This window comes from Saccoglossus kowalevskii, chromosome 10, assembly GCF_978046115.1.
Source record: "Saccoglossus kowalevskii chromosome 10, keSacKowa6.1, whole genome shotgun sequence".
NCBI lineage: Eukaryota > Metazoa > Hemichordata > Enteropneusta > Harrimaniidae > Saccoglossus > Saccoglossus kowalevskii.
In genome coordinates, this window is record NC_140650.1 from 24,443,215 (window position 1) to 24,470,882 (window position 27,668).

The following is a 27,668-nucleotide window of genomic DNA, read 5'->3' on the forward strand; positions in this document are numbered from 1 at the left end:
GAAATTGGCTTGGCAATTCCCACCCCAATTAGATATAATGTGTACATATTTTAATAAATAAAATTAAAGATACACTAACAAAAATGAAATATTAATTATTTTATTATTTAACCTGCACAAAAGTAATCATTACTTTTCCTTGCTAGAATGATGAATAATCTTATATGGGAATCTTGCTAAAGCTCACAGCTGGCGATTTAGCAATACCCGTATCAGGGATAGTCAACTTCTCGTGAATTTGATTACCTAACGTTTTTAGGTTCATGTGCTGCAAACTACAGGGCACGTATCTAAGCGGCCGTTCCTCGGCAAACAATTAAGCCAAAGTATTTTCGATGTCTAAATCGCGAAATTCTCCCTTTTTTCGCAATCTGGGAAGTTCGAATCACTTAATAAAGTACATGACGACGAAGCTGAAATATCTAAGAACCAACACATACCAAAAATTATATCTCAAAAGTGAATATGTGTGGTGTATTTTGAGTCTAACCGGACCGGAAGTGGAAATTTTGTTAGTACTCTAAATATCCAAACATATTTTAGTATAAATAATTATGCACGAATCGAAGGAAATATGTACTGAAAGATTCCAGCTCCTCCAAATGTCGAGGACGGTTTCGTCTTCATAGTTTAAATTTCATTTCTCAACTCTTTTGAACGATCTTCCAAAGCGTGTGAACTCACAAAGATTTGTCTCTGTCCCGAATTTCTGCGACGAGTGAATTGTCAACTATTCATACCATCCAATAAGTCACACAATAGTCCCAGGACTCAATAAATCTATAGGAATGATCCCAGAGGGCAACTCAAGTTAAAACGCCGAGAATCATCGACTACTCAGCTCGGGATCTTGACCACCCGATATGGTAATCCAAGGCTGTTTGTTCAAATGACAGACACCTTCCAATAATAGCGCTTTATATTGATGAATCGTATTATTCTACAAAACAATCGAAGGGTCGAACATAATGATTAACTATTTTAACCTCGAAACCGTGTTTGATAGATCAGCTTCGGAATCAACTTCGAATCTGAATCGTACGGAACAAAAGAACTAATCAACTTGTATTTGTTACTCGGAATGAGATTAAAAATTGGACAAGGTTTTGTTTTGAGAGGGAACGATGTTAGGCTCATGGGACTTCGTTGAAAGTGTACTTATGCTTTTAAAAGTTGTTCTTATTAGTTTGTAGTCAAGGTGCGTTATATCATAGCCTTGAACAAGTATGTTTATTGTTTATTAACTCCAATGCACCAACAATTCTAGATTAATATTCATACATAATTCAGTAACACTCAGGTGTACTGATGTATTAGTCGTACGTATCTGTCTTGGAGCAAAGACTCTTCTCTATAGTCTTTGCTTAGAGTTACGTTAAAGTCTGTATACACACACAATAGGTGCAAGCAAATATGTCAGCAAATCATCAGTAAAAATTGAATCGCTTTTTTTAAATTTCTACATTGATTACGTCAACTCTAATTTCAATCATGATCGTTTTCTCTTATCACCATTCCTGTATAAATATTGGTCTAAATGTGTTTTTACCACAGTAAATCATAGTAAAATGTTTCAAAAATAACTGTTCTGGCCAGGTTATGCCGTGATTCGGTTTCTTTCATCGGTGGTCGAATTATCGCTGTGTTCCATGCGTTTATAGCTGAGCGCGAAAATACTTTGCTGCCAGGGATATACGTATTTCAATACTAGTATACCAAACCTATTCATGAATGTTTTAGTCTCAATTTCTATCATTTGACAGGTCTTTATTATGGCAAAGACCTCATAATTTCATTACCTAAAGTATCGATACATGGTTGAAGCCCTCAGGCTTGTCACGTGGAGCAGGCCGTGCTCACTTATTCGAAACACCCCGACACACATATCACGTTGAACCGACACAATTCTGGGCTATTATATTATATTTTAATTAACATATTTCTTTTGCATCGATTTTTTTTTCATCAGTTTATTTAATATTATACTATACAACATTTTGGAAATCATCTCGAGGTGTGATTGCTGGGCGAAGGATACAAGTTTAGAAGGGAACGCATGTAGGATTTATGCTTGAAGAGGCGGCGGGGTCACCTTTACAATGAAGTTATTATCACATTGCATTGTGGGTAATTCGAGTTTGCGCAAATATGGGATTCGCACCCTCTAAACCCGATCCTGCTGAAAAAGTCGGCGGTGGTGAAATGTGTTCGCTGATAGATTTAATAATTTAGATAATATCACGGCTTTTTTGCCGTCAATGATAATGGCGCTGTTGCCAGGGCGAAATGGCCCGGGGGATAAATACACGTCGACTAAACGCCCTCTCACATTCTGCCTATTTACTGCTTGAACCTACATTTCACCTTGACCAACGTCTGATCATGTCACGTGACTGTCCTCGATATGTCTGTTATTCATAAATCGGTCTCTGCTGGCACAGATGCATTGCTAGCAACAGTTGTCTGATTAAATCACGTGACGAGTAAGTGGACCTATCAGTAAAAACTGTCCTAATAAGTTCAGAATAAGGTCGATTTCCGAAAAAAAGTTATTGTTTAACGCATGTTTCGCACATGTCGGTGTCCAATGCAATGATTGTTCTTTTTTATAAAATAACAACTATTGTATTGTCCACAATGCCACGACGATGGCCGTTTCAAGTTGTAAACTGACCTATAAGCGAACTCAATCAACACAGTCCCAGATTGACAGTTGACGTTTCCTTGGTAATGCCACTGGGATGTCGATGATGTTCTGAAAGAAATCGATATTGGTGTGTCGGTGAACTCAATATGACCCGACAATCTCGTTCCTGTCAATTAAGGTTTCCATTGTAAGCGTGTTAGCATTTAGTTTTTATACACCCGTCCAGCATCAACATTTAAATTTGAAGCAGCACCTGGGAATTGAGCTTCAACAAGAGTTAGCCAGCCCCAGCCATAATACCTTCTTCCGTTGCCGTATATGAGATTTGAGATAAATGTCGACCATTCTCTCAGTTGAAAATCATGTTCCGTTAGCAAGCCATCCAGCACAGTTCTATTTGTTTTTTTAAATAACATTGTTTTTTTTTTTATAATTTATTCTATGGACGACACCGCTATTTTGATTGTTTGATTACGTGACCTGTTATTTCTCTCGGAATTGAATTTTCAGAATTTCGGCGATTCGTCAACCGGGTACGGTACTTAACACAAAGGCCGACACATCTTGGCTGGGAGTCAACTCACACACAATCGTGCGTATCAGAGGAAGTCACATAGTCCAAGGTTGGAAATATATGTTAAGTTCATTTCAAGTACTAGAAGAGAAAACTAATGTATATAATGTTGGTTCACCTCGTAAATCAATGTGTTGTTGTTGTTGTTGTGGTGGTGGTGGTACATAGTACCGAGTACCCATATATTACTAATGTGTTGTTGACGTCAGCAGAGCGCCCCCGGGCTGATTTTGTTTCGAACAAATGACTTTTAAAAGCTTATAACAAATTGTACGTAATTCTTAAACATTTTCACCGTTTACTCGGTGCAGCGATGCCATAAGTCCCAGATAAATAATACATGCCTTGCCTTCAGTCCATGACGAAATAGAAAGTAAAATAAGAAATTAAAATGTTACTACACAACCAAAGCAATTTCATTATTAGGCCACATTTATTGATAAATTAATATATCTTGTGAGAATTGCCAGTTATAATCTCCGAATACGTGTATGTATTTATAAAATCACACAATGGATATGTTTCGTTTATATATAACTATATACGACGTATAGTGCTAACATAGAATCATACAAAAGCTAGATGTAAACACCACATTGCCACAGAGGGCGTACAAACTGATACGTCTTTTTCCGACAGTATTGATGTATGATGTGATACGAGATGACGCCAGAATACTTGATCAACTGATCACTACAATTTACCCCCACGCTGTAAGCGCGTTGATGCACGTCGTACGTCACTAATACACGTGATAGCATGTCCACATTAGGTTAAAAGTGTTAAACCGCGGTGTAGCAGTGTCCCGTGAAACATGCGATATGCGCCACGGTTGTATATTTGTTGACCTCGGTAAACACATTCAGTCTCTTCACTGTGATTGTATATTTTTAGTCAAAGGCGTCACTTTTAATTTGAAAAAAAAAAATATTTTATTTGATACTATTAAATTCCTCTCGAATACTTTTCCGCTTACAATGCTCTTGATTCAATCAATGGAGTCAAGCTATTGCTGAATATTAGCTAATTTTCACGAGGTATCTGCTATCGTCATGGTGGTAGGTGGCATGAATGCACGTGCAGGCGTGGAACCTGACTATCCTGGGGGGGGGGAGCTACGTCACGGACGTTCTACGTTGCTAAGACGCGCACCACTGTGCCACGTATTTCTATGGGCTTTGTGCGCGCTGCTGTGGAACGCCGGTGGAGCCGGTGAAAACTCGAGAAAACAACACAAACCACAGGGAGTTGAACAAACTTATGTATTTTAATAAATTATTAAATAATAAATTGTTATATAACTTTTTTTTACCCACCCTCTTCCTGGTATCGATTTCAGGTAATCACTATTACTATATAGGGCGTATCTGCATCGCGCGTAAAAATTTGCATATACCATTAGCGCGTAACGGAGATTGTGATAAAGGAAAGAGTGGTATAAACAAGGACCAGTGATTACTTGAAATCGACACCAGGAAAGGGGGGGGGGTAAAAGAAAAGTTATATAACTATTTATTATTTAATAATTTATTAAAATACATAAGTTTGTCCAGCTCCCTGTGCACAAACTCAACTTTGAAGTAATCCTAAACAACCAAATTCATATATGTTACACACGTAGGGCTAATCTTGTTACACTGTTCAGGGGACTCTCAACAACCATCGTGAAGTACCGTTTCAGTCTGCGAGTTGTTGGTCTTTGTTTTCACCGCGAGGGTTGCCAGACGGTAGAAAATGCCCGGATGTCCGCCCCGAGGATACGAGCACATCTAGGGACATGTGAGGCCTGTTATTCTGCAATCTGCACTTCCTGAATTTGCTTTTGTACTGTTTTATAAGCGTGGAACTCACATGTATACTTTCATATTTACCGAATAATCATAGTAAAAATGACTGAAGATGTTTGTATACATTGTATTCTTAACTAGTTTGGACGTTCCTTAGCTAACCACTGTTTCTTCTTATGTGTGAACGCATTTGGTTCTATCCGACATGCAAACATATGAGATTAGCCCGTACTTTGTGTAGCGTTAACACTACCAATGAGTTACGAGTAAGACGTAAATCGTGCTGTTTACACATGCAGCGCAATCTAGCTGTTGAACATATTCCAGCCTCTTTAGCAATTTGCTATGAAATTAACAATTTGTATTCTGACCCGTTTAGAGTCTAACCATGATTTACCTTCAGAATTCTGAATACTAACCAACTGTCTAATAATGTAAATATGTAACAAAATTTGTCCGGGACCCCCAAAATCAGAGGAATTTGTTCATCACGTGTTCTCCCCAACTGTCTAGATGCTAATTATCCCATCAGAATTCTGTGAAAATGATGCAGCTAAGGAGTGTAACATGGTCAAAACATTCAATAGACGCTTGTCTATCACAGCCATACGTACTAGTACAACCTTATAACAGATTTCGTTTTGAAAATGAAAGAAATAATCTAGTTATTGTTAACCAAATTCAATCGTACATATACTCCCACTTCAGTACATGTTTCCTCTGACCAATGACATACATTCTTCCACGATCTTCTGGATCACAATCTACTTCCGCTAGTTGATGTAAATGAGGGTTAGAATTTTGACCTTTTGAATGACCCTATTGCGAATAACCTTGTAAATCTCCCGGTTCAGATGGAATCATCGGTAAGGCCAGAATTGTATTATCCCATGTTTTGCGAACCCGCCGAATGAGCAGGAGCCGAAAATGAAATTAAAATAATAATTTATTTCAACGTAAAATATTATTTTTATCTTCATTTTCTTCACCGCCCGCCGCATACCAAATCTAAGTTGCATTTTCGTGGGAGTATCATGATCAAAGCACCGAAGTCTCGCGCAGATGAGAAACAAGGTTATACATGGAATAAAATTTTATTTCATTTCTTCTCTCCGATCAATGATCTCACTTACAATTCTTTGAGAATCACACAAATCTAATGGAAAAAAAAGAATTAATTTTATTTTTTCCGCACTCCTCACAAAAATTGCCTTATAAAATCTCGAGAAACAAGGAATAAAAAAAGTCTGACCTAAATGCTTTAAAGAAACGTGCGAGCAGATGGTTCCCCATCTTAGCATCCTTTTCAAAAGGTTATTCGAAAACGGAGTATTTCCAGAGAATTGATCCAAAGAGCTATATATAACAAAGTCTGTTCTCACTCGCCAAGTAATTATAGCGACATGCCTCTTCAAAATATATTTCCGCGAGTTATTCTAAACAGGAGTCTTGTCCACTAGTCTGGCGTAATGGGGGAAGTTCGGGTGTGATTTAGGAGAGCCACTCTACTGTTGACATTTCAAAAATATCCCTGTATTGTATTGCGCAAAAACTGTCGATAACGTTGAGCGCCAAAAGCTTTGGTATATTCTTTTAAAATGGGAAATGTTTACTATTTTAAATAGTATCTATCAAAACGTCAAATCGTGCGTCATGCAAATATTTGGGTGTCTCATTCTCCTGTCGTCTGTAGTGGTTTAATGATGCTAAAGTATTGTCCCAACAAGCAAGGAAAGCATATATAGTTAATTTTAAAACTTAGTAATCGTCAGGGAGTGCGTTCGTTACCCAATGTATTTATCAACAGCAAATGAGTTATCAAGCATTCAGCAAAATTAATTAAAGGGCGGTAGTCGTCGCGCCGCGTCCTGTTCGATATGGGACTCATAGCGACGTATACAACGCGTGTAAAATACATTGTTTATTTACATGAAATTCGAACACGCGCTGCGCGACGACCACCGCGCTTTAATATGCCAACTCACTACGTTACTAGTAAATACTGAAAAATGCTTTATAATACTGGACTTTAATCTGTGCTTTTAAAACACACCTGTGCTTATGAAGTGTTTACGTGCGAGTCACAAGAATATAATTTTGTTTTGATTTGTCCATTCTTTGACACTTTGAAAGGCAAATACATACAAAACTATTATTATAACCCTCCATTGTTAAGTCAATGTCATCTGAGAACGACACCTTACTCAAACAATTGTATGATTTCGTTCACCAAGCCTGAGTAATTTTAAGAAATGACTGAAACAGCAATTTAGTTTGAGCATGGTTTGACCATTACTATGTGATGTTTATTTATGTGCCGTTGTATTTTGGCCATGTAGTACAATAAATACCATATATATGTTAAAATCTCGTCCAACAATCTTTAAACAACACAACGAACGATTTTTTTCTTCCAACAACAAGGTCCAAATTCTATAAAACACAATTCCAGGTAATATGATGTATGCGGGCGCTACTTTCAACGACCATTCGATGTAACGTGAGTTTGTTGAATTACGGGGCTCTTATTCGTTAGTCTGCATCACGTGTTTGCTATAAATAACGTTGTTTGTCACGTCACGTCATGCCGATGTTTTAATAGAAGGTAGTTAATCAGCAAAGCGAATACTAGTATTTCTATAGCCACGCCGATGAAAACGATCGTTAAAAAAAAGTACAGGCATTCCCATTTTCGATTTGATAGTTAATTTCGAAAGTAAATAAACATGTTTTCCACTAAAACTAGTAGTAAATCTAATGTTACAACATCACGAAAACAAGATATAACATATACCCATTATTATCAGTCGTACACATTGCCTCCGGGAGGTAATCCAAAACCTTCCACCACTGACTTGGTAAACTAGCTATGAGTGGCATGTATCGCACCACTGGAGAAATTAAATGCATGCTTTATACAATCTATCCTTCCACAAGAAAACAATAGATAATAGACTTAAAGTGACGTAAAAAGTCAATAAACTTGTTATTGTGAAAAGTATATAATATGCTTTGTTCTGCCAATACGGATTATGAGTGGCTGTGCTGTAGTATAGGGTGTACGTACTGCAATCAGTAGGTCAAACTACAGGTAAGCCGGATTGTTTCCTTTTTCTGACGTTGTGTATTAGTCCAACTTCAGACAACCAACCCAAGTGTCTGAGGTCCAACTGATTTCGATTAGAATTTTATTTTGTACATTTTCGTAATAATTTCTAATCGCTCGTTTGGTCGGTCAGGACATACCTTTGTAATGTGTGCCAATGGAAGGTCGTCTGGTGGTGTCGTGGTTGTCCTTGTTGGTCTTTCCGGCACTGAGTTTGGGATTGAAATTGAGATACAAACAGTTCTCATTGATGATACCTTGGTGTACCCTTTGTGGCATCCAACACAGTGCAGTAGGATCGACGTGTTTACTGTACAGTGAACATCATACAAACACAAACTATTTTCAACTGTATTGAGATTCGCTTTTAATTTACACATTCGTACTATCATAGTCCTAATATTCCACCTTATTAGTTTATTATTTGAACTCGTATCAGTGAAGATAATACCCGCCCGTTCGGCCGTCAACACACACTCCGAGTATCACAAAGTGGATATGGTATGACGAGGCTGAGTGTCCATGGCATTATATTTACAAGGAGGGACTGTGGGTTTAGAATTTATTAAATAATGTCACTGGTACAGGTGGCACAGGAAATAACGACACACATGATATTGGCGCAGTGGAAATGGCCTGGGTGGTGATAATGACTGTTATACTCGATAGTGGTTACAAATGTTTGAGTTTATTTAAAAAAAATGTTACACTTGCATTCTGGGAATATTTGGATTTATGTCCTAATCACTGGTGTTAGAGTTTCTTCATGCAGAACAAATGACTTTGTCTTTTTTTCCGCCCTGTCTGATATAGCGTAGACACCATTACTAGTATGTACCATCGTCACTGTATAACGTCGTAACATCTGTGTAATAAAGCGCGGTAGTAATCGCGCTGCGCATGTGCGAGATATATGGCTCTCATATAGACAAAGATGACGACTTTGACTGTTGTGCAGACCAACGAGTACGAACTGAGACGTTTCCAAGCTTTAATTGGGTAATTTTCATGTGATTGGAAGGTATCGAAGGAGTCACCGGCGGTAATCAGTGCAAGTCGCGCCCAGGTCAAACCTCATACATGTGATTTCCATTTGAAGAGCGCATTGGATTGTGGGAAAATATATGTTTATCAATACAAATGTCGCACATGCGCAGCGCGACGACTGCCGCGCTTTAATTAATAGTCTAATAATATACTAGTAGTATTCAGCGAATTCACACATATTAACTAATATGCACATATCAGACCTGTTGAGGGCGCTTTGATAATTTTTTCCAGTTGGTATTTAAATGTGTCAGATACAACGTGAAAGTTTTTATATGCATTTCGATTACTATTCGTTAATATTACGTAGCTAAGTTTGTGTGAAAAGAAACAAAATGTTGTACTTCAAACCCCAGTGCCTAAACATTCAATATCACCCAGGTTGTCAATGAAAAAAAAAAAACAATATGTTATGCGAGTACTTTTTGAATGTTTTTATTTAATAATATGTTTGTTTCTCTTTATAAATATAAAAAAATCGAAACTGCTTACTGTGAAAAATGTAATTGACTTAGGGGGTATGTTCTCAGTCTTTAATATGCGACTCCTTATCATTTCAGATAACATCCATCATTATGATGATGACAAGCCGACTACCACGTCGTTCAGAAACAGGTCTGGAAAACAAACATGCAATAAGTGCACCCAGAGAACCGAACAGAAAACTTACATCACACCAACCTGAAAATAACAAACGCGTATCACTGGGTAAAGCGGTGACTTTCACCCTCCCGGAAGGGACTATTGCGCGACCTGCAAAAGAGCGCCCTCATTCTGTAGGCACTATTAAAATCAACTCAGAAGGTCTTCCGGTATTGGTCGACTCCCCACGAATGAGAGCAAGGCTGTTACGAACCGCGTGCGTGCGGTCGCCGATTGTTCCACAGAGTTCACGGTATACCGCGATTGGGTCCACACAACATAGCAGAGGGAAAGAAGCTGGACCGAACAGACCACAAACCTCGGACGGAGCGGAGTATTTGAAACGGCGTGCACGAAGAGAATGCGAGACGGCAAGAGCAAAAGCAAGCGATTTTTGGAAGAGAGCCCACGAAGAGGAATTCTTCTACCGTACAGCAGGGGTACCAGAGGACGTTGAATTTATCACTTCTCGTATCGCTTCTAGCAGCGTGGTAACAAATAGGATGTACAGAAAACTCAATAATACGACTTTAGACCTACCAGAGACAACGATTGTTAACAGTAGCGATGACGACGACAACGACACTATTCGTGTCCCAAGGCCTCCCAGTGAAAACGAAGTTCAAAAAAATGTATATACAAGTAAAAGAAAACATCTTTTAACCAGCAGGTCTTCGGACTCTAGCAATGCAAGCCAAACTGCTGATGGTTATGTGGGTGTCATGGCAACGCCTGCAGACAGCATCAGAACAAATGACACCCACATAGATGATAAAAAGATGCGAGCGTTAAAATGTCGTGTTAATCAATGGTTGGAAGGAGTGGAAACGATCAACGAGCTTGTTGACGAACCGGATGACAACAAATCACTCTTTGTCAAAACCTCAGAAATCTGATTTAAATAATAAGAAATCTGATATCATTTATACACTGTCAATATATATGTCCCATGAGTCGCGTGTAAATGACGTAAATGATTGAAAGAAATGTAGCTCAAAGAGTTATCTCTAAGGAAAAATGTGTTAACTCCATATTGGATTTTGCGAACGATTATGGGATAAAAAAATGAACTGTAGAGGGCATTGGGATATGCCCGAAGCCACGATTTTGCTTTGGGGGGGGGGGGGTCTTTTTACTCTGTGAGGGACCAACGAGCGCTGACGGTGCGAGCTTTCTTGGGGGTCCATCGACATAAAATTGTGAAAATTGAACTTTCTGAAATGACATTACCTGAGTTTTTAAGAGGATTTCAAAAGACAACTCAGAGACACTCACATAACTGCTTCAGACAATATTTTATTGCATGAAAACGAAAGGTTGAGAATATCCGTTACGAAATGGCCTCCAGATTTTAATTAGTCTTGAAAACTGGATGCTTTACAACGCTCTTGTGTTTGAAATGTTTTCCCTCTTAAAATGTGTGAAACCACATCATGTCCAGCGGCAGGATTTACACATGACATTAGGAGACTGTGTCGCCGCTTGGTCGTGTCATCCATATGCCGCCAAGTGAGACTTCCGCGCGCCATTTACCATAGCAACAGCCCGGCGCGGCTCACAGCGGTCCACCACTTTCATGGCGTGAAAGTTTTTTTTTTTTAACGCGTGCCGCACCCAGCCTGAGACTTTACCAGTATAATGCGGAATCGGGAAGATCTTTACCAGAATAATTCGAACTCGGGAAGATCTTTACTGCAGGGTTAATCTTTATTCTATGACGAAGCATGGACGTACTAGTACGTCCATTGACGAATTGAGCAATTTTTCTAGGACTTCCAGCCCCGCTGGTGATACAAATTAGTGCGCCTTATAAAATACATTGTGCATTAAAAAAAAAACCGGACCTTTAGCTCGTATAATGTTTCTAGAGCCCTATGTTAAAACCAACTGTTTCAAGCAATGCTTTAGTTTTTTCTAAATTATGGTTATATTGTTGGACTTTCCATTAATTTAACCGGAAAGATTTTTTTTTAGATTTTTCACTGCTTTTGGCTGCAAGCTGTCTAGCTGTAGGAACCGTAGGAACTGGGCAAGTGTATCCGATTGACTATTTCATTTATTTTAACTTATGTTTTAATATTTTCCATATCACAGTGGAAAACAAACATGCATCTATCTTATTTACTAAACAGATCTGGTGGATTTTAAATCAGGTTTGGAATACATTATTTTTATAACCATAACATAAAAAAAAAACACTAACGCGTTGCTTGAAAATAGGATTTTAGCTCAGTGCTGTGGAAAAGATACGAGTTTCCCTCAAACGCCCTTTATAGTTCAATTTGCTAAACCACAATTTTTTTGCAAAACCCAATATGGAGTTAACACATTACTTCCCATGACCGTCTGTCAATGAGTACAATTTTGCGATATTCACTATATTCTAAATAACGTACGACGACACAAGCAAGCGCAGTCGTCGCTCTGATTTCAATCATTACATCATTTTGACGTCACAGAATCACTTGGTCACTAGAGGGCGCGCGACTAGTGCAAGTTGTATTGCAGCTACTAAATATATCACTGAAGGTGTCATAGTTAACGCATTATGCTTGAGTCGTTTCGATTGATGCACGATATCACTAATTAGATGCATCCTTGGATTTGGTGTTGGGGGGTGTGAACCAACGGTGGTATCGATTCAAGTGGGTAAGGTAGATTGAAACTACAATGTATTTAATAAATTAATAACTGATAAATATGTGAGTACTTTGAGTTTATTTGTTATTAATATGGTATTGTAATGGAATTTATTCGGGGCTCCACTACAAAAAGAACTTTACCCGGCCTAGTAATTTTGGGGCGATAAACAACAACACTTTCTACTGTGTCGTACGGTGATTTAGCGGACACACAGCACGCATTTTCTTCTCAGGAGGATCCTGGTACAGTCTCTGTTCAACCACTTTACGATGATATCGAAACAAAACGATTCACACACTGATTTTGGATGAAAACAGAGTAGTTATATTCTCCATGAACCATCACATCAACGCCATGCTGCTCGACCAGAAGAATTACAGAGAGTGTACATTTCAATCGAAAATGGTCATGTGATATTATATACTCAATCAGATAGGCTAATATCTGTAATAGGCGTACATCTTATACATATATGGAGTGGAATATTCCACCACTACCTGGCGACCTGAAAGGTCTACCTAGGTTAACAAATATCGTAGTTCAATAATGCAATAAAGCACAGGTTTCCATTACACTCCTCCTCCCTAGTCCAAACTACATCTTGTGTTTGAGTCGTAATCTCAACAGTAGTTACAACAAGTCTAGCTTCACATAGGTTACCTACAATAAACATTGTCAATCCGATCTGTATATACCTGTAAAAGAATAAATCACGAACACATAACACCTAATAGACTTGCATGCACGCAGGCTGCTGGTCTGTATAACATCAATATGCTTATACACAAAAAAGGGTTCATGCATCTAAAACAAAAGTAGTTTTCTATAGTTTTCAATATGTTCAAATATATTCTCAAACTTGATAAATATCTTCATCATCCAAGTTTACACGTCTAATCCTTCCGTACTCATAATAAAGTGTTGGTTTCCAATCACGATTCGGGTACCTAGACTGTCTGTCACCCTGGTTGTTCTTCTCACAATTATTGTCTTTGCAAAGCATAGTCATAGTCTCAGTATTCGCTGACTCTTCTGGCCTTCCAGATGGGTCTAAAGGTGAAGTTTCAACAGCAGAAATCTGGTCCGTCACCTTCGTAGTTTGGAGTTCTTCTTCTGGGTGACCATCTTGTATTCTCTGTTCCAAGCCTACTAATGGTACACGATCTAGCCAAGGGATGATTGGTTTTCCTTGGTATCTTTTCAGTTTCTCATAATGAACTACTTTAAACTTGCTGCAGAGACTACGCTAGATATTCTACTGACAACCATATATGGACCTTCAAAGTTCATTTGTAGTTTGGGGCTGAGACCTTTCCTCCTCCATTCTTCCTTTAGCCACACAAACTCTCCGACCAGGTACCCTTTCTTATAAGGTAATGGTCATAATGTCTCTTTTGATGACGAGCACTTGCACCTAGTCGTTCTCGTGCCAATACATGTGCACTCTGCATTTTGGCCTTTAGATCCAAAACATAATCAGATTTACCACTGTCACACTCATCGTTGTTGACTTCAAACATTAAATCTCCTGGTAATGTTACCTCTCGTCCCAACAACATGTTTGGGCTTTCCCCGGTATATGCATGTACGGATGAGTGATAGGCTATGGACACATATGGCAAGTACTGATCTCAATCACGCTGTTGGGCCGATGGGTCTATATAAGACTTAATTACTCCCACTACAATCTTCATGTGCCTTTCTATCATTCCATCACTTTGAGGGTGTCGTGGAGTGGTGTAAGTTTTGGAAATTCCCAACAATGAACACACTTCCCTTTGTCAGAATGAATTTCACCTGGCACACCAAAGCGACTGAAGACAACACTGACCAAAGCTTTGGCAACTGTTGTTGTTTTCTCATCTTTCAAAGGTATACATTCTAGCCACTTAGTAAAATAGTCAGCAAAGACCAAGACCTTCTTGTTGCCCTCAGAACTTTCAGTAAAAGGCCCCAATATGTCAATTGCCACTCGTTCCATTGGATTTCCTACCATATATGTTTGTAGTGGTGCTTTTCTTGGTTTTTGTGCAGATTGACGTTGAGCACAAACACTGCAAGACCTCACATATGCCCGGACATCTGAAGCCATACCATACCAGAAATATCTTATTTTCAGTCTAGAAAGTGATTTTTCCATTCCTAAGTGACCTCCAGACTTAGCAGTATGTAATTCTTGCAGCACACGTTCTCAACAATCAAATGGAAGGAACATTTGCCACCTCACTCTGAAACCATCAGGTGTTTCAAACAGGCGATACAGAACTCCATTATTTACTCGCAGATGATCATACGCAGCCCAGTACATCTTAAACTTATGTGAGAACAATGAAATGTCCTTCCAAGCAGGTCTCTCTTCACCAATTTCCACAGCAGAAATCAAAATGTTCATACCATCCACCTGAAGTTGTTTTACACGAAGTTCAATGTTGGTCCACAGTGGTACTGCTACCAGTATGCCAACATCATGCTGCCCGCTTTTCTGACCAATATCAAGGTCTTTATCACTATCAGACGGAGAATCCATGCTCTTGGCCACCAAAGGCTTCCCTGCAGCCCCATCCTCACAGATAGAGATTGAACAGCATCACCAACTTCTACAACTTTGTTATGCTCTGTACTTGCTACAGGTACATACTCTGGAGCTTTAGGATCTAACGAAAAGGTTTTCACATTTGTTAACTTTTGCTGACATTCGGAAATATAGCTACTGGGGTGCATATGTCCACATTGTTTGCACTGGCAGACGACTGAGGGCATCTGCATTAGAATGTTTCACACCTGGTCTATGAATGATTTTAAAATCAAATTGTTGTAACATTTCTAGCCAACGGGCTAATTATCCTTCAGGATTATGGAAACGCATCAACCAAATTAGAGATGCATGGTCTGTACGCAATATGAAATGTCTCCCAGACAAATAATGACGGTAGTACTTTACATAGTTAACTACAGCTAACAACTCCCTCCTAGTTACACAGTACAGACGTTCAGTAGCAGACACAACACGACAGCATAACCAATTGGAATTTCTTTATTGTCTTGAACTTGAGAGAGGACAGCACCTATGCCGGTATTGCTGGCATCAGTGTCAAGGACAAGAGTATCATGTTGAGAAGGAAAACCTAGAATTGAGGCTGTAGTCAACGCTTCCTTTAAACTATAAAATGCACTCTGGCATCTTTCGTTCCAGATAAAAACCACATTTTTCTTTCAATTGTCAGGTCATGTAATGAGCGAGACAACTCTGCAAAGCCTTCAACAAATCGCCGATAATAAGACGTTAAACCTATAAATGCACGTACCTCGGATACAGATTGAGGAGTGGGCCAATTTTGCAGAACCTCTACTTTACTAGGATCAGTTTCAATTCCCTTTGCTGAAATCCTGTGACAAAGAAATTCTACAACCTTACTAAACATAATGCATTTGTTAGGCTTTAGCTTTAACCGTGTTTGCCTTAATTGAGTAAAATCTGTCTCCAGAGGGTTCACAACTAGCAGTGTTTATCTCTTCACAATCACCACTATTATTAACATTGCCCTCAGGCAGATCAAACTGTTCAACTTCTTCTGTCCCAACTCGCAAAAGTGCCATAACAGTACCTGCTTTTAAGAACTGATCAGTCTCATTCACATTGAGCACACGGACAGGTAGTCTGGTACTCCAGGGATTCACAATAGCATTACACACACCAATCCCATTCTCAAAAGATTTAGTTGACATCGTAAGACTCAAAAGTGCAGTGCACTGTGTCACATTTCATACAAGCAGTGGCTCTATCTGTAGCTTTCCCAATATTAGTTTTATAACATGGTTTTAAGTAGTACTCAACCTCACCAACCCTTGGTGGTTCAACCTTTCTACCAATCACCAAAGATTCGCTCAATGCAGGGATATATGTGTATTTGGTGACACTTATTCTCGATACATAAGGTTTAAATTCAACATTATTATCAAGTTTATCAGAACATGTAATAATTTGTCCATTCATCTCCAACACTCCATTAAAAGCATCAATTTTACAATTTAATGGCCCAATAGTAGAAAGACCCAAGACACCAAAGGCACATTCCAAGAATTTCTTGTTTACTGTTTCCAACAAAACTGACTCGTGAATGACCTTCAACTGAGGTCTATCTTTTTCTGGAATTTTGAAGAACCAATGTTCTGCAAGAAAGGTATCTGTGGCACCTGTGTCGACTTGTATATGACATTTGACACCCTGAATTGTTACTTCAGTGAAAAGTTTAGTTTTACGACCTTTCCCCTGACCTTGATCTCGAGTCGAAGTTGAATTTTTAAGAATAGCAATTTCACCCTGTATTTTATCAACACACTGCAGCAGCAACTGTTTCACAACACCAGACAACTCATTTATTTTGTCAGAGGAGTCCTCTCTATCACCAACAACTCGTACAATAGGTCGTTTTCTGGGACCAGTTAATAATTCTCTTCCAATATGCTCTCACGCACTACTTCATCAAACATACATACTGGTTTACGTGCAGTTTCATTAACTTTTCTACGAACTTCTGGAATATCTATTGCATTGAGTAGGCATCGATACATAACTGCTTAAACATGTCACCCTTGGTATCGGGATAACCAACAGAAACTAGTTCTCTGATTTCTTGTGCCAAACCTTGTAAAGAATCACCATCTTTTCTCACACACTGTTTTAGTCGCAACCTACAGATATCCCTTCTACCTATGGAACCAAACCGATCAGCAAGTTTTTGGCAAAGTTGGGAATATGTCAGACTTTCAATATCCAGAGAATTCAACAATTGCAGTGCAGGGCCAGTCAACAATGCCGACAAATACTCTCTGCGTTCCATTTCATCAAGTTTGTGCATATCACAGTAAATCTTGAAATGGATTCGATATATATCCCATGATACATTTCCTGAATATCGTTCAGGGGTCAACCTTTAACGATATGAAGTGTGCCTAACTTTATTGTCAACCCAGGTACTCGCATCATGTTCTGTTTGACTGGGACTGTTAACCATAGTATCACTGGAGTTGGTTCCCATAGCGAAAGGCGATGCATATTCAGGGTATACTGGATGAGCAATGGGTCTGGAATTGGTTCCCATAGTGTCGCATACGACTTGTTACCACTTCCGTGTGACTGAGAATGTTCTAGAACCGTACTGTGTCTGGGTCGAATTTTTAGAAACTGGTTGAATAGGTAATAGAACACTGTAGGAGGCAATAGAAGGTAATGGAACATTCTAGAAATTTGTAGTAAGTTCCAGACTCATTATGTATGCTGACGTAATGGTCTATTTATAGACAGTGTGGGTATATATAGGGGAGTTGTTCAGCGCTGAGATCAGATCGGAGATCTCGTTGAATTGTATTGGAGTTTAAGTATCTAGTTATTGGAGTAGTGGAGTTTTACCGCGTTATTGTACTTGATGTTTGCAGAGTATAATAATACCAGTACCAGTTGAAACCTCATCAGTTGGCTCCGTGTTCGTATTTTATCATCGCCGCCAGGGAAGTCTTTTTGTTAGTGTTGTCATTTTGGTATTTGAACCATCACACCTGTACTATATCAATTACGGTAATATTACGTTGCGTGTGACACATAGCAACAGGCGGTTTCTGTTCAGGGTACATCGGGACACCAACATCAGTCGCATACAGTGGCGGATCCAGCAAAATGTATTTTTTTGGGGGGGAAGCTTCGCTTAAGATATACGGAGCGAAAATCGCAGAGAAGCTATGCGTAATCCAGATGATATAAATCATCATGCGTTTGGGGGGGGGATGCCCCCCCTCTGGATCCGCCATCGGTTGCATACACGGAAACATCACTAGTATTTTCTTTCACTTTATTACAAGTCGATATTGGGAAAAAGTTCACAGACTTGTCAAATTCACGTTTAACAACAGCATTATGCATGATCGGAGTTTGTGGTAAAAATAACACGTCACTATGCTTTTCCCGCCTTGTCTCTACAGGTTGATTTTCTCTGCCTGCTACCTTCAATACGGACTCCGACAAATAGAAAGATTGCCACGCCTTCTTTAATTCGTTATTTTCATTTTCAAGGCGTTCTTGTTCATCAGCTAAAGCTTGTTTCCAGCTTTTCATTTTTGTACGTTATTGCTTCCCGCCAAAGGGCTACTGCTCACTTGTTTCTGTGACGATGCAGAAAACCCAGAGTCAACATTAAATATAATCTCGCTATCAACAGAAACCTCCATACTACATCGATCGGACCTCACGATTATGAAAGAAGGAATGAAGAAAAAGAAGTGTTGTATTTATAGACAAGAAGGAGGTGTGACGCGTGACCATACCGACTCGATAGAATTTCCCTAGCTGCAGTTCTGTAGCTCGCTTGGTTTCGCTGTCGGTTATTTTGTTCGTCGTGGTGTTAACGCGAAACCAGGGAGCTACAGTTCCATCCTATGCGAGTTACCATATTTTACCGACCTGAAATCAGGTCGGGCCGTAACAGCCGTTTTTTTTTTCATTATTTTCGCCTCAAGTTTCTACGTTTCTACTGTCGATGGATCCCGAAACTATTTCATCAATTATTTTGAGGGCGATGATCCGAAATTGGTCGATTTCACGACGAAAACTGCGTGAAATGGGAAAACTGTGACGCCTTGTGACGTCACGATAACTAATTCAAGATGGCGGCAAACGCTGGGATTTCGCTGTAGTTTCCCTGGTTTCGCGTTAACACCACGACGAACAAAATAACCGACAGCGAAACCAAGCGAGCTACAGAACTGCAGCTAGAATTTCCCTAGCTAATAAACAACGTGATAGCAGACCCTGCAGTTTAAATACCCAGAACCTTGAAAAAAAGAAAGACAATTCGTTTTGTCTGTTTTTCTCTGTCGGAAACCAAATCGAGTGTGCAAAAATCACCGACGTTCAATCGCCAAATTACAACGTTCGTATCCACTGGCAAGCTAATGAGTCAACACAAATATGGCCGACCAACATCATGAACGTGTACTGAAATGGTAACGTGGTACGTACAAGCGGCCAAATTAATTGATTTAGCGGACACACAGCACGCACTTTCTTCTCAGGGGGATCCTGGTACAGTCTCGGTTCAACCACTTTACGATGTTATCGAAATAAAACGATCCAAACACTGATTTTGGATGAAAACAGAGTAGTTATATTTTCCATGAAGCATCACATCAACGCCATGCTGCTCGACCAGAAGAATTACAGAGAGTGTACGTTTCAATCATGGAAGGTACTAACGGAAGGAGCCACGACGCTATTGTTTTAGCTTTACCCCATGATCGTTTGTCAATGTTTGTTCACAAACATTGTTCTTGTTAGCTTTTAACACCTTCGTACAATGGGTTATGCTAATCCCGAGCATTCGGTAATATTCGGAGCATGTTCGGAAGCGATAGTACCTCGCATGTACAATATTGAAAATGGCAAACTTTAATAGAAAATTGTCACATATAACATTGATTGAAGAAGAACTGATGAAATATCGTGAATTTTGTATTTGTAATGGTAATGAGAGTTAATCAATGATTGCTTGTGACGATTGCATTATTCAATGGTACCATTTTGGCGCCCGAAACTGTCGAAATGTTTGACCACCGGACATCGGCGAACACCAACAGAAAAGATAGTATCGAAAGAAGAGCATGCCTCCACACTTTCTCTGTGATAATATTTCTTAGGAGTCCGTAGGAATTGTTGTTGTATGCACTCGAAATCTTGTTCTAGTTACAATTGCTAAAAAAAAAAATATTTAAAACATGGGAAATTTGTGAAGTCAAACGTTCATCTGTTGAATTTCCGGTTGTGAAATACGTATTTTGACCTTTTACACCTACACAAACCCAGTGCGCATGTGTGATGACCGTAGTTTCTTAATGCCCATATATTTCATAGTCACATTAAAAAAATGGCGGGGTTGTATCATACTCCGCTAACTCGTTACTTGTGTAAACAATCGCAAACTATCATGGACATCAAAGATGAGCTACACAATGGCCTTATCAGGATTAATTTGGGTTGAAACAAAAGGAAATAAGCCAATTAAGAGGCTTAAGTGGCCACTTGATAGGCGTCGTGGCTCCTTCCGTTAGTACCTTCTATGTTTCAATCAAAAATGGTCATGTGATATTATATACTCAATCCGATAGGCTAATATCTGTAATAGGCGTACATCTTATACATATATGGAGTGGAATATTCCACCACTACCTGGCGACCCGAAAGGTCTATCTAGGTTAACAAATATCGTAGTTTAATAATGCAATAAAGCACAGGTTTCCATTACAGTATTTTTTATCGGTATCCGCTTGCCGGTACATAGTTGAAGGTATTGCAAAACAAACACAGAGAAGAAAACGACCGATTTGGTACGGTCCACGAAATGCGCGACAATTTAAAATCACGTGTTAATATCACGTGGTGCCACCAATTTAATGACTGTTTTGTAGGTATTATCATTGAGCTCTATTGTATTTTGTGGTGCAGTGTTTGTCGTTAATTATACTAGTAGTACATGTTCATAAGCACATTGGATACTTACAAAACATGCCTTAAAATAGTATTCGTCAAAATAAAAATACAAAATGTACGCCAAATGAATTTCTAGTACGGTATATACTATTTGCATGCACATAATCGAAGTGAGTCCATCGGGGAAGCAATGCACTTGAAAACAATAACATTCGCACAGGAAGCAATCCACAATTATCTCTTCCATGCGGGGGGAGGTATTATTCTACAAGGGATGGGTAATGCAGAGAACTGTCCCGTGATACGGGATGATTGTAAGGCAGAATTTCGGCCATGGAGGTTTTGACCACAGGGGCTCGTCGACTGACCGTGAAAGCCCCTAGGCGAGAACGAAGTTCGAGAAGGGTGGACACTCTAAAACCAGAGTGACGTCATAGTTTCACAATTATTCGAATTTTAAACAGTAATCAATCATTTACCTTAGAAAAAACAACACACAAATTGAATACAGTTAAGTGCTAATCTATTCATACCACGATCAAATTCGGCAAATTAGCGATAAAATACACGTTTTTCCGAGTCTGAATGACTACCGCTGTATGTCAATTGCCGGGCGCAGCCATCTTAAATGCATGATTGGTCCTGATTGGCTAATAATATGGACGTGTCAGAGACCACTTATTTCAATTATTAATAAAATATGTCAACTCTACATAAAAATGTACAGTTTGCTCACCAAGAAACCAATGGAAACTTGCCAGAATTCACCGACTCCATAGTGCTGGCAGCCATATAGTACACGGAATTTTAAAAATATCAATGCTACAATCATTTTAACCTTTGCACTCTGGCGTGCGGTTCAAACCACTTTCTTTCTATCTCGCGGCGTCACCCCTACACTTTGACCTCTTTTTCATTTATTATCATTGGGGAAGAGGTGAGTGAGCAAGTAGATCTATTTACAAAACTCGTGGGAAGAAAATGTACGAACAATGTACAAACAAATGACTGACAACAGTCGATGAAAAAGGTAAAATCCACGAAACGGAAAGTGTTAAACCATGGATGGTTAAGGTATAGATGCAGGTTCGTTGGCATTTGGGAGTGAATTTACTTTCTTTTTTTTGCTTGTTATTATTCAAACAGTCTTGGCTATAGACTGTTAAAATTTCGCAGCATTATGAATAGTGGAACATACACAAAAGACGATTTTAAAATATAGAAAACTGGTACAAACATTCTCTCTTTTGAATGCTTAGCAAGATTTAGCAAGGCTGTACATAAATAATCAAAAAGAAACATGGTAAACAAGTCATTGAAAATGACACAGTCCCCGTTAAATTTTTGAAAGTTCCCTTTGTGCTCGTCATATTAAAGCAGAGGGGTTGTCACGAGCGTGTCTTTGAAACTTGAGTTCCAAGTGGCGTATACAACATATTGTTTATTTACATCAAAACACATGTTTCGTGTAGTAGTAATATAGCCAAAAATAAAAACAGCCGTTATTCGGCCATCTTTGATCTGATTATGAAACACACTGAAATGTATGATGTATGTGCCAAATTCGAATGAAAATGGTACATAAATTGTGGAAATATAGTAGTAAGGCCAAACAGTCAGATGGCTGTCAATCGGCCATCCTTGACCAGATTTTGAAACAAATTGTCATGGATATGCATCCTAACACGTATAAAGTACATGTATGCGCCAAATTTGAATGAAAACTAACAGAGCACGTCCAAGATACCGCATAAAAAACAAAACAAGAAGCCTGCCAGTCGACCATCTTTGATCCAATTGCGAAATAAATCGGCATGGACATGTATCCTAACATGTATAATATATGTACCAAGTTTGAATGACAACTGACAAAGCATGTCCAAAATACAACATTTTCAAAATCAAGATGGCTGCCAGTCGGCCATTTTGAATCGAATCGCTAAACCACTGCATGTGCATATGTCCCACATAAGGTACTAGGCACATGCAAAGAATGGACAGAATCGGTCCACAGGATTCTGAAATATGACATTGGATAGACTGACGCACGAACAGACGGACACACGGACGGACAGACGGACAGACTTAGGAACTCACGGACGGTCGGGGACATGTATCCTAACATGTATGATCTATGTAGAATCACTTGTGACTTGCGAGGCCTTAACTCACAAGTATTCCTGATGTTTTCCCTTTGCCAAAAATTACCGAATGTTTGGAAGCAGTGGGAACAACAAATCCACAATATTTTACCACACTGGATATTCAATCTGGTTTTCACCAACTAGAATTGCATGAAGCTGACAGACACCTCACAACATTTAAAACCCACAATAACATTTATCAGTACCGTAGATGTCCTATGTATGGGTTTTATAAACAGCACTAGCCAGTTCCAAAGAACACTCTTCGCTCTATTCAGTAAACACTGTATGAATATCTCACAATTTATGTTGATGGTATTATGATATATAGCAAAGACTTTCAGACTCATCTCAAACACATATCTCAAGTACTCGAAACCCTTGGAAAAGCAGGTCTGAAGCTTAGACCAGAAAAGTGTCTATTTGCCAGACGTCAAATTGAGTATCTTGGTCACACTCTAAACTCTAAGGGCATATCACCCTCACCCACCAAAAATTCTGCTATATCAGATTTTCCCATTCCTAAAACTGTCCATGAGGTGAGACGATTTCTCGGCATGGCTGGCTACTATCGCAGATCTATTCTTAATGTTTCTACCATTGCCAGTCCTTTACATGAACTCACCAAGTCACATACAAGGTTTGTTTGGGATGAAAAATGTGAGACTGCTTTCAATACTCTAAAAGGGAAACTGTCTTCATCACCTGTACTTGCATATCCAAAGTCGGACATTCCATTTGAAATATATGCAGATGTTAGTGATATAGGTGTTGGTTTCACTTTAGAACAGCAACAAGAGGGTGTACAACGGATTATAATGTGTGGTGGACATAAACTTTCTCAATCACAGTCCCGTTGGACCATTGCTGAAAAAGAGCTTTATTCACTTTATTATGCCATCAAAACAACTGACTGGTCGTTGTTTCAAAGCATACACTGAGCACAGCAACCTGGTCTCTTATTTCAAGGACTCTAACTTGAAAGGTAGGTTATGTAGTTGGATTTTAGCCTTACAACAGTACAACTTTCAGCTGATTTATAAGAAAGGTATGTATATGAATCAACCTGATTGTCTCAGCAGAAGAACATATGCTGATGGAGAAGGCATACTAGTAGATTCTGATATCTCTGACAATGCTGATGTCACACCAAATCTGGTTGGAAAACTCTTTTTACATCAAAGCTGCCAAACCGACCCAATAACATGATAGAACAAAGCATCCAACAAATTACACTAACTTCCACTGATCCACCTTCATCCACCAAAAAGAACTGGTAAGTACTACTCCCAGGTATACAGCCTAAATTGTCTTGAGTCTGATCTTAACGCTTTCAAACTGTTAAATCCAGAAACCACACCTACACCTGCATTTGACACTCAACTTATGGATGAAATATGCATATTAACTCACAGCTTTCAATCTCAACAAGGTGACAGCGTATACGACCCAAACTCTACTTCTGAAGAATTGATTAGCCCGGCTGTCAATTCTGAGCCATCGGATCATGAAAATGATTATATTTTTAAATCTATAGCTCAGAAGCAAAGACAAGACCAAGACCTACAACCTTTATTTAAATTCCATGAGGATGAAATTTTGCCTCAAGATACAAAACTAGCTAGAAAGATTTTGCATCAAGCTGATTTTTATGTAATAATAGACAGTGTTCTTTACAGGATGGCGAACCCTGTGGGTAAAGCAAATAGTGCTCTGGGGGTCAAGAAACAACTAGTTGTACCTAAATCATTACAGTCAGAAATACTTAGTCATATACACAATTCGAAATTGGCTGCCAACCATATGGGCTACGCTCGCACATATGGGCTACTACGAGACAAATATTTTTGGGAGAAAATGTCCAAGCATACTTATGACTATGTACGTACATGCAAAACATGTCATACTAACAAACGAGCCAATCTTCCTTGTCGTTCTAAACTTCTCTCCCAATCTGTAGTTTCTCCTTTTCACAGGGTGTGTGCGGATCTAATGGGACCATACCCTACTTCAGCAGATGGCATGAAATATATTCTGTTAACTATGGATTCGTTCCCAAAATTTCCTATTGCATATACACTTCCAGATAGCAAAGCAGAGACGATAGCCTATAGATTAGTTGATCTGTTCTGTATGGTTGGAGTGATTAAAGAAATGTACACTGACTGTGCTTCAAATCTATGGGCGGATGTAATCTTTCATGTAATCTTTCATGTCTGCAGACCCAGCTGTGCTGTACATCCTAGAGGCCAAGGCATAACAGAAAGACAAGTTCAAACTATTCTGAACAGTTTAAGCAGACATGTTCATTCTAATCCTACCATGTGGGATAAGTTTCTTCCCTTTTCTTTACTTTCATATAGGATGACAAGTCATGACTGGACTGGCTCCATCTCAGATCTTGTATGGATTTGACATCAAAATACCATTGGAAATGGACACCACGCCAAATGTTACTAATCCTAGGAATGCTGGTGTTTTTTATAGTAATCTCTTCAGAGCAAGGCAAGAAATGCGAGACACCGCACTAAAGAACATAAGAAAATATCAGGACAAGATGGTTGAAAGATATAATAAACATGTACATCCTATACATTTTGAACCAGATGACATGGTCTATATTACCAACCCATCCAAAAGAGGTAAATTCAGTAGGAAATTTCGTGGCCCATACAAAATTCTAAATATACTGCCTAACAACTCTGTACAATTGGTTCATCCTGAAACAAACAAAAGACTAAAACATATTGTCCATTTTGATAGACTAAAATTTGCATATGTGAGATCTACTTGCGAAGAATTGACAGCAGAAGAAGAAGAACCCCCTAACTTAACAAATAATTTGCATCCTGGTTCTCCAGTGGCTAGAAACAGTGAACATGCATCTACTCAAGTTTCAGAGACAGATTCATCTCAAACTACAGTCTCCTGAGAACCAGAACAATATCAAATTGAAAAGATAGTCAAGTCTAGACTTCATCGAGGAAAGATGTAATACTTGCTCAAATGGTTAAATTTTGCTCACAGTCATAACCAGTATGTTAATTATGAAGATCTGAATAAGGCAGCCCAAGACTATGTAGACAACAATTACATTCCTCATACTGGTAGACTCCAGAAACCTAAAGGAAACTATATTAAATCTCTACTAAAAAGCAGTGGTATGCCAACATATGACTCTGATTTACAATAATATCTCACTTTTCTCTAGCAGGAGCCAAGTCTTTCTTTCATTTATTCTAGGCTGAACAAACATGCCATGGGTACCAAAAAAAAAAAAAAAATACTACAGTATTGAGGTACATCCGATACCAAATAACTAATCTTTTGTTTCTTTATTAAAGCTTTCTATTTTATCCTAGATTCTGCATTGTGCTATTGCAAAGACAAGATTAAAACAAAGACCATGTTATCACACACGGTCACTAAGAGCAATCATGTTTCTGAAGCTCTACAATAATTGTTTGGTCTTGTGAAATTGATCTAAACCGGTTTACGAGTACCATTGAGGTACTAAAATAACTAATCTTTTGTTTCTTTAATAAAGCTTTCTATTTTTTTTACTAGAGTCTGCATTGTGCTATTGCGGAGACAAGATTAAAACAAAGACCCTGTTATCACACACGGTCATCAAGAGCAAACATCTTTTGTCATGCTTTGTAACAGTTGTTTTGTCTTGTTAAATCTATCCAAACATCCTATAGTGCTAAAAGCTAATTACAATAATAGAACAATACATGTGGCATGTGAGCAATGGTATAATTGTCCAGTTACCATTCACAAACAATCACATGACCCTGCTAAAATGTCTTGGGATTGGTGCAAAACTTTTATGACTAGTTGACTCCCAATCAGAAGGTACCATCAGGTATGTATTTGCATATTCCTATTTTATTTAAAGAGCAGTTAGTGTCAGTGCGGACACTTATTCCCTGCTGCTTTTCCCATGACTGGTTTCCTGAGAACTGCTCCAGCTTTACTGCTCTGTAAGCGTACTGTATACTTGACTCCTGCTACTAACTCAAGACCATCCAAGGTACTGTATATACATATTATCAAGCTATTTCCCTTGCCAACATGACTGTTAACAGTGATTCAACCTACAACTTGTATGGTTGTGATAATTGTCTATTGGTGATCACTACAAAAAAAAAAAAATTCTTCTGGTCATGGCACATTACCTACCGCTGATTTTAAAACTATACAATCTCTGATTTCTTATTATAGATGTACTCTATCATAGTCATCCTAGCAACGCTACTCCCACTTCTACCATGCACATCTGCCGTTGATGTCAGACTGAGGCTCAACAATGGTGTTATATTTAAACCTGCTCGGCGTATCCAACAGACAAGCTCCCACTGCTATGCAACATTTGTTGTACCAAAGCCAAAATTGAAGATTTTTTAAACCATCCTTGAAGATTTCTCGCATCCCTGTGATTCGATTACTAATAATCCATTTTGTAACACGTATAACCAAATTGTTACCTCATTTAAGTTCCATACGGAAAGAACCATTGGGAGGATCAGACACCTTGCAAAGGAAATTTCTCTGCTTGGCAGTCCTGACACTACCATGACCTCTTCTGTTAGGAACAAG

The 27,668-nt window shown here is 38.8% G+C and overlaps 1 protein-coding gene across 2 annotated transcripts in view; it reads left to right on the forward strand.

The window, feature by feature from the left end:
* LOC144350257 (uncharacterized) overlaps window positions 1-12,502 on the forward strand; it is a 37,163-nt gene extending 24,661 nt beyond the window's left edge. Inside the window, exons 1-2 of one of the 2 annotated variants that reach the window (XM_085504415.1) lie at window positions 8,027-8,099; window positions 9,722-12,502. In XM_085504415.1, the coding sequence (XP_085360541.1) occupies window positions 9,737-10,699 (963 nt within the window). In that variant the 5' untranslated portion in view covers window positions 8,027-8,099; window positions 9,722-9,736 and the 3' untranslated portion in view covers window positions 10,700-12,502. Of the gene's footprint in view, window positions 1-8,026; window positions 8,100-9,721 lie in introns of those variants that run through there. The other variant, XM_078008507.2, reaches the window with a different exon arrangement.
* Window positions 12,503-27,668: the final 15,166 nt, after the last annotated feature.